Below are 9,127 nucleotides of genomic sequence, written 5' to 3' on the forward strand. Positions count from 1 at the left end.
ACCGCCGGATCAGGTATTAAATGGCTTTAATTCGGCCATTGAATACTGTAAGGGTCTAACAATGATTAACGAGGTCAGGTAACACCGAACTTGGGATGACCAGCCTGGTCCACAGAAGTTTCTCACCAACCGCTAGGGTAAATCGAGGAAGTGCACATGGAGGCTCATATTGACAGCTAATATTCTCAAGTCTACTACCCATTAAGGAGAAAAAAATTAAATAATTAACCAGGTTAGGTAACGTCGAACATAGGGAAATTGACCTGGTCTCACGGAAGCTTTCCACTGGCTGCTAGGGTAAACCGGGGAAGTGCATATGGAGGCCATTGTGACTAAGAGACAAAGAGAGAGTTAGTAGCTAAGATTTTCCTCCACTTTCATTCCCCCAAATCTTCTTGTTGTCATACATTTTCTTCACTCAGTGGTTTACCCATGATACAATTTGGGTACCTCTCAGTTCGATGCAACCACTAGTGCTTGGTGGGGATATCGTGGTTGACATTTGTATTCTGGGAAATAGATGACCCACGTAACCTTAAAGAACAGTCGGGGGTGAAGCGAATCTGTTTTAAGAAATCTGTGTTGAATGTAAATCTCAATGTCTCAGTTTTCGAGCAATCGGGAACATTTCCCAACTCAACATCTTCATTTACCAATTCAGCGATTCAGACGACTTATGTCTCGACTCGACATCCACTCGGGAGACACTAGACATCCACTCGGAAGCACTTGGGATCCACTTGGGAGAATTATCCTGACTCTATTGTACCCGATATCTTCTCCCGACTTGGTGTCTGCTCGAGTGACTAGCATCCTGACCCGGTAGCATTTAGTATAAATTAGTTCCATTGGCAGCTTAAGATTATCCGCTCAGGCCTTCCAATAGATAAAAATGATTTGATTACGTAATTTCAAATTCAGTAATTTTCTCCCAAAATCTCCGATAACAAGATTGCCCAATAGTATTGAGTTTAAGTGATTTATCAAAATGATACGTTTTGACCGTTTCAACCATTTCTCCCAACATGGTATGGAATTTCAAACCATAACTTATACCCTCAATTTAACTAAATATTCATTAAAAATAGTTAATTTAATTCAAATGGAGTTTTTAAGGATTAAATTTTAAGTTAAATCGGTTCTATTTTATTTTATTGGGCAATTTTAAGCAAGATAAAGAACTCTAATTTTAGGTACTAGTAGATGAACAAGCTCAATCTGATTCAATTAGGCAAAACCAATTTGAGCAGTTTGCTGAATAAGTTTTGATTTCTAATATTATATAACTTGTTAAAGACTTTGGGTGATTATTCTTAGAAAATTATGGTTCCTCCCTTATGATTAGTTTTAATTGTGATATTTTAGTGTTTAACAATGCATTTAAATTAGCAAGTCTTTACACCAACAATTTACCAATAGACTTATAGCTTTCGTTGAAAGAATCTACTTTAACTCTATAGTAATAGATAGAGATGTTGTAATTAGGGGTGAGTAAAAAAAAATCAGCTAAATCGAATTAATCGATGTAAAATAAAAAGTTTGATTTAGTAAATTTAAAAATTTATTTTTAAAAGCAGTTATGTCAGTTTAATCAGTTTGAGTTCGATTTTATATTCCGAAATCAGTTAAACTGATTAAATCGAACTGAATGAGATTTTAAAAATTAAAATCCTAATTCCTCGTAATTTCGTTCATCGGCCTCCCCTCTCCCGACTCCCTTCCTAATCAAATTTATTCAATTTATTCAATTTCGAATTACCGCTTACACTTTCAAATTTATTCAATTTATTGTAAGAATCGGTAAAAAATTTAGGTAAGATCTGACCGATCCCTCCCGATTAATCGGAAGCGAGATTGTAATACTATATAAAAACAAATTGTTTGCCTTTCATGAAGAAAACGACAGAAGAAACAAGATTTTCATGGAATATATCCCAAGGAAGATTCACAGGCCTACTACATCACACGTCGACGCTAGACATTCCCTCCTTCCTAAAACACTACCAAAAGCAAGCTAGCTATTCGTCAACTTGAGTCTCCGACCACAACGATCTGCTTCAATGGCTGCGAGACGTCGGTGGCCCCAGCGTGCCCCACGAACTCCGCCGGCGTTAGGGAGATCCCGTGGCAGACGCACAGGATCCGCACCTCTGAATTCGTGTAACTGTGCAAGAAGCCAGTGATGGTTTTCCCGTTGGGGCCGTCGCCGGTGGCCGAGACGAGCGGCATTCGCCGCGGCGGCGGCGGCGGCGGAGTCCCGGCGGTTCGGGAAGCAGAGGTCTTGCTCACGGAGGCCTTGCGCTCCGGTGACTTGGTGTTCGACTTCACGCCGGGCTGTACGTCGTCGGTCGGAACCAGCATGTTCGCTATGGATTGCTCTGCTTTTTCTGGGATTGCCTGCTTCCTCGAGTCGCCACTGGAGGTGCTACCGCCGCCTGAAACGTACAAAGTTTTTTAATTCTTTTGTTCGGATTCAATTGCAAGAACATTTCGATGCAAAGGAGAATTTGAAATGCAAATTCTAGCCAATTGAAGAGGGGCAAAACAGAGAATATGAAAGGGGACGATTTCAATACCTCGAACGGATCCGCTTTGATGATTCGACAGGGAAGACGAGCTACTCGCTGTTGAATCCGTCTTCGCCGGAGTACTAGTGTTAAGGCCTTTACCTCCATTCAACCCGCTACTAGAAGGAGCTTTTGGATTTGCCTGAAAAGGGAGACCGTGGGCGGCCACCGGCCGGAGCATATTCCTGTTCGAGTAAGGCATCACGTACGGGAACTGGATCCCGTTCGGCACCGGCACATAGTGGACTCGGTGGTAAGGGTACACAATAGGGAGCGAATGATGCTGGCCGATGCGATTGTGTCTAGGGTTAGAGTTAGGGATTGAGGCAGCACCGTGGAGGGAAATGCCGCCGCCCCCGTCTTTGAGACTCGCCCCCGATCGCCTAGCACCACCGGACGACGCCTCTTCCTCCTTCGCCGCCCGATCCCGCGCCCTCAATAGCAGCATCATTCGAGCCAGCGACGAGCGGTCTTCCGTCGATGGCAGTTCGGCGCGGGTGAATCCCCCATCTCTACGGAGCCCTTCGGACCCATCCTTCACGCGTCCTCGGTCGCCGTCGTGGTCATCGGCTCTCGGCCTCGAGCTCTTCTTCTCGACGCCCCCGCCGACGGAGAGTCTGAGAGTGAGATCCAGGCTTGCGGCGTCGTCCTCCTCCTCTTCCTCCGCGATCGGGCGGAATAACTCCTCCATTGCCTTCATCGCCGCCGCTGCCGCCGCCGCCGCCTCTTCCGCCTGCCTCCTCTTCTTAATTTGATGCAACGCTCCGTGGGAGCTCCGTAGCGAAAAGGACCGCATAAATAAACCCGACCGTGCGACCAGAACGATCGCCACGTGTTCGTCGTCCGAGGATTCCTTGGGCTCGCAGGCCGCCCACGTGTCCGGACTCTCCCGAGAGCGGCGTTCCGCTGGCGCGCCCGCCCCTCTCGTGCCGCTACGTCACGTAACGCCCTCCGGCCTCCGCTCCATCTGGTGGGCTCCCGCGCGGCCGCCACGCAGGCTATTGGGCGAGAGAAGTGGTCTGACCCCTACGACGTGGCGTGATGATGAACGGTGACTAGTACGGGGAAGGGTGCCGAATGCTGCGATGGAAAGGGCAGGTAGTTTGAATGCGAGAAGGACGCGTGGCGGAGGGAGAGGGTCGCTGGGTGCGTGGGTCAACACGTGGACCCCGGTGGGTGTTCTGGCGAGGGACATCCAACGGCTCACGGAGCCACGTGTGGAGGAGGAGCCTCGGATGCTGTTCGATCGCGGTGAGTGGACGCGTGGGCAGCGGATAGGAGTCGGCGCCATCATTTGATTGGTCCGGGTGGGGCACATGGAAGGAGCTTTGACTGGGTTTGTACCGCTACACGTGTCGCAAATTAGAAGCCAAAGAAGGGATCAGGAAAATTAGAAGATAATGAGCATAAAAATTACGTGTAAAAGTATAAGATAATTTTATTAGTTAATTTAAAATACTAGTTTTTTTTTTACTCTAGCGACGTCAATTAACATGTTAATTGAATAAAAAAAATCATGTGTTAATGTATATATTATAATAAAATTAAAAGTACATACTAAATGTGATAAAACATTAAAAGTTAATAAAAATAGAAAGTTCTTGGTCACGTAGGTTACAAAAATTTAGCAAGAGAAAATGCATCCAATGCTAATATAGGATGACCTCTAATCAAGGTGGAACTAGATCTTGATTCAGTGTAGGTAATTAGGATGTAAATGAATCGAACATGTTTGTGATCTTTTCGAGCCAATGTTTTTTACTCTGAATTTGATGTTGAATTTGTTGGGCCAATTTTTTTTACTCTGAACACGATGTTTAATAATTTTTTTGAGTCAAATTTGAACTAATAATATTTTATTGGATTGTTTACTCGTGAGTTGAAATTTGAACTCTAGATTTTTATACAATTTTAATTTAAATATGCTTAAATTAAGATTCGAATAATTTGAACCGAATTAAAATTTAAATCATTTTAAATTATAGTTCAATTATATTCGAATCAAGGTTCGAATACCACATATACTCTCGAGCTCAATCCAAAATTATTTATATTTTCGAACTTTAAATATAATTCAGATGTCACAAATATTTTTCAAACTCAAACCTAAATATTAATATTTTAATATTATTTGTTTCGATTTGGTTTGTTTGCAATCCTATATACAACAATATTGATCCGGTGGTAAAGACGGGGGACCACTTGTTGGCGGGAGGTCAATGACACGTGAAGGTCAAGGGTCAAGAGGGTCAACACCAAGGTCGTGCCGAACGGACTGACGGACCACCCCTGGACATCCAGTCGACCGGGAGGTCAACGACATGTGGAGGTCAAGGGTCAAGAGGGTCAACACCAAGGTCGTGCCGAACGGATTGGCGGACCACCTTGGACATCCGGCCGACCGGGCTCCCGGTCCGGGTCTCCCAGGCGAGCGGACAAAAGACAACCCGACCATGGGACGGGTTTCCGACGCTCAAGGTAAAAGAGTATTTAAGCCGAGCGGCTAGGACGCTCGGCCGAGCTGCAGGACAGCAATCCGCAATCCCAGCTGAGCACGTGAATAGGGCTTCTTGGAGGACATGAGCGCCGAGCGGTCGTTCCCCTCGGCCCGGGAACAGACAAGAGCACTAGGAGACAAAAAGGACAGTTGGTAGCTTCATCCTCGAGACACCGGCCGTCGACAAACAGCATGGTCGGCGGTTAGAGCGGACAGAATATCGTACGGTAGAAGCTTCCACCGTCACATTCGGGATATGCTCGGACGATTGTGGAATGACATCAGGCGTACTTTTCTGACACAACCCTACTGAGGTATGTTTGGGGAAGCGTGCACGCATCGAGGAGTGTGCCCGCGTCTCCCTGGGGTCCTATATAAGGACCCCCAAACTTCAACGGAGGTATTCAATCTTGATCACTACTGTAGCCACAATAACGTTACTCTGCGTCTTCGCTGCCTGACTTGAGCGTCGGAGGGTCGTCGCCGGGAAACTCCTCCCGGCTCGGCTTCTTTGCAGGTGCGCCGAAGATCTACACCACCAATCGGAGATAGCGGAGAGTGTCACGTCCCCAGCATCCGTCGACTCAGCGCTCAGACATGATCAAATTGGCGTCGTTTGTGGGAAAGCACCTGAATCCGAGCCTAGAAGATGGAAAAAGCTAGGCGTCAACTCCTGGTAACGCTCTCTCCTGAGGAGCTCGAAGCACTCATTCAAGTGCGAGCCGCAAAGATGGTTGAGCAACAGCAGAAGGCTCAAGCAGAAAGGATAACGCAGCAGGCTGCGTCCGTCTCTGGAGGCCGAGCGGCAATGGAGGACCGACCGGGCGCCCGGTCCGGGTCTCCCAGGCGGTCGGACAAAAGACAACCCGACCATGGGGTGGGTTTCCGATGCTCAAGGTAAAAGAGTATTTAAGCCGAGCGGCCAGGACGCTCGGCCGAGCCGCAGGACAGCAATCCGTAATCCCAGCCGAGCACGTGAATAGGGCTTCTTGGAGGACATGAGCGTCGAGCGGCCGTTCCCCTCGGCCCGGGAACAGACAAGAGTGCTAGGAGACAAAAAGGACAGCTGGTAGCTTCATCCTCGAGACACCGGCCACCGACAAACAGCATGGTCGGCGATTGGAGCGGACAGAATATCGTACGGTAGAAGCTTCCACCGTCACATCCTGGATATGCTCGAACGATTGCGGAATAACGTCAGGCGTACTTTTCTGACACAACCCTACTGAGGTATGTTTGGGGAAGCGTGCACGCATCGAGGAGCGTGCCCGCGCTTCCCCGGGGTCCTATATAAGGACCCCCAAACTTCGACGGAGGTATGCAATCTTGATCACTGTAGCCACAGTAACGTTACTCTGCTTCTTCGCTGCCTGACTTGAGCGTCGGAGCCGGGAAACCCCTCCCAGCTCGGCTTCTTTACAGGTTCGCCGGAAATCTACACCACCAATCGGAGATAGCGGAGAGTGTCACGTCCCCAGCATCCGTCGACTCAGCACTCGGACAGGATCAAATATAATATAATATAATATAATTAATAAAAAAAATCATAAAATATCATAAAATAATTATCTTATAATTTTTTTTTCAAGTTGATCATGAGATTAAATCTTAGAAAATCTTATGGATAAATTCAATTAGTTGTATTAATTTTTTCCCGTCAAAAGTAAAAAATAAATTTTATGGCACAAACAAATTACACGGAATTACTCTATACCTAACTCTGAAAAATATCATTTAACTTTTAAAATTATATATCAATAATATCATAAAATAAATCAACATAGTGATGTAAATTTATCACTTTAGATAAATTACAATGAGACATCTAAATCAATAGAAAATCAATTTCAATATAATTATATCTGTCCATAGCTCTTGATGTATACCTTCGTAAGTTCTAGTAAACTGTATTTGATTTTGAAGATTCATTACATAATCTTTTATCTAATGAGGTCATCATATTATGTTTTTATTCTTAAACCTTATTTTTAATTGCATGTACCAGTTTTTTTTTTTTTCTCTAAGCCCAGTGTAGTAACTGGTATCCTTAAATTAGTTCGTTTCTAGCCGATATTCAAATGTTAAATCACCGATAATAATAATAACCCAGCATTATTCTAATAGATATGATCGATTATATAAATCTTTTTACAGTACTATTAAACTATATTTTTTATTATATCATCTATATTTAAATAAATTTTATTTTATTTTATTATTACTAAGTCATTTTCGGTCTTCCCCTTCCTCATTTAATATGTGTGTTTGATGTAGTTTTACATCACTTAATTGGAGCATTTATTAGTCGTCTAAGTATATGCTTGCTCGTACAATCTTAAACGTATCTCTCAGAGTTTTCAATCAATAGATGCAATTCTGACTTTTTTTTAATGCTCTCATTTCTTATTCTGTCTATTCTTGTATGTCTACATATCCTTCTTAACATCATTATCTCTACAACTCTCATCTTTTACTTATGTACTCGAGTTATAGCCTGACATTCAGCTTCATATAACATAGCAGATCTAACTGTGATTTTGTAGAATTTTCCTTTAAGTTTTAGAGATACTTTACAGTCATATAAAATACCCGACGTTCTCCTCAATTTCAACGATCCTGCTTGTATTCTATGTAAGACATATCTCTCAATCTCTCTATTATTTTATAAAAATGATCCTAAATATCTAAAGCTCTCAGTTTTGGGTAACTTGTCATCTCCTATTTTAACAATTATCTCATTATTTCTAATATTGCCAAACTTAAATTTCATATATTCTGTCCTTATTCTACTAAACCTAAAATATTTCCTTTCTAATGTTTTTCGTCAAAATTCTAGTTTAGTATTTACTCCTTCACATGTTTCATCTACCAAAATAATATCATCTACAAATAACATGCACCATGATACTATGTCTTTAGGGGTGTGAATGAACTAAGCCGCTCATGAGTTATTCGAAACTCGATTCGATAAAAGCTCGTTTGAGCTCGTTTAATGAGACTCGTTAAGATAAACACACCGAGCTTAAGCTTCACAATATTTGGCTCATTAGCTCGTGAACATGTTCATTAAGCTCATGAATCAACTTTTAAATAAAAAATAATAATTTTATCGAATTTATAGATTTTACAATCTACTTATAAAACATATAGACAAATATATTAAATTTATTTATTAGAATAAAATTATAAATTTTAATAAGAATATTATAATTTTCTCTAAATATATAATTTAGTTTTTAATGAATATTTAAATTTATAATTTATATTTATTAAGCTTGTTTAGGCTCGATAAATGCTCGAATAAGCTCGTGAGCCATGAATATATTCGTTAAATAAAGCATTAGCTTGCCTCGATTATAAACGAGCCAAACTCAAACATTCAAGAATTCGGCCTAGCTCGGCTCAATTACACCCCTATATGTCTTGAATGTGTACAGTGAGTTCGTCCATAATTAGTGTAAAAAGATAGGAACTTAGAGCTGATCCTTGATGTAACCCTATCTTTATTAGAAATGTTTCAGTTACTCCGTCTGAAATCTTTACTCTAGTTGTTACGTTCTCGTATATATCCTTAATTAGTTTAATATATGTTACGCTAACACATTTTTTTTTTAGAATTCTCCATATAATTTTCTTGAGACTCTATTATAAACTTTTTCTAAGTCAATAAATACTATGTGTAGATCTTGTTTTTCCTCTCGATATTTTTTTAATTAATTATCTAAGAAGATGTATAACTTCTATTATTGACCTTTTAAGTATGCACCCAAATTAATTTTTGTTTATCGTGGTCTCCTTTCTTAATTTTTTTTTCTATTATTTTTTCTCAAAGTTTCATAGTATAATTCATTAATTTAATACCCCTATAGTTTGCACAATTTTATACATCTCCCTTGTTCTTATATAAGGTGATCCTGTCCGAACGCTAAGTCGATGGACGCTGGGGACGTGGCGCTCTCCGCTGCCTTCGACTGGCCGCACGAATCTCCGACGAACCTGCAAGGAAGTCGAGCCAGAAAGGGGTTCCCGGCGACGACCCTCCGACGCTCAAGTCAGGCAAGAG

At 42.2% G+C, this 9,127-nt stretch overlaps 1 protein-coding gene across 1 annotated transcript; it reads right to left on the minus strand.

Moving 5' to 3' along the window:
- Positions 1 to 1,905: 1,905 nt before the first annotated feature.
- LOC122024684 (protein NINJA homolog 1-like) lies at positions 1,906 to 3,378 on the minus strand. The gene is made up of 2 exons (XM_042583356.1): positions 2,577 to 3,378; positions 1,906 to 2,435 (listed from the first exon to the last, which is right to left on the minus strand). The coding sequence occupies exons 1-2, from the start codon at positions 3,361 to 3,363 to the stop codon at positions 2,026 to 2,028; spliced, it is 1,197 nt and encodes a 398-aa protein (XP_042439290.1). The 5' UTR covers positions 3,364 to 3,378; the 3' UTR covers positions 1,906 to 2,025.
- Positions 3,379 to 9,127: the final 5,749 nt, after the last annotated feature.

This window comes from Zingiber officinale, chromosome 9B (genome assembly GCF_018446385.1).
Source record: "Zingiber officinale cultivar Zhangliang chromosome 9B, Zo_v1.1, whole genome shotgun sequence".
NCBI classification, from domain to species: Eukaryota; Viridiplantae; Streptophyta; class Magnoliopsida; order Zingiberales; family Zingiberaceae; genus Zingiber; species Zingiber officinale.

What these genes read in the sequence shown, in the direction of transcription:
- LOC122024684 (XM_042583356.1), bottom strand. Translation starts at nt 3,363, where the DNA reads ATGCGGTCCTTTTCGCTACGGAGCTCCCACGGAGCGTTGCATCAAATT. An exon ending in TCAAAGCGGATCCGTTCGAG is followed by an intron (nt 2,436 to 2,576) that starts GTATTGAAATCG and finishes TGTACGTTTCAG; the next exon opens with GCGGCGGTAGCACCTCCAGT.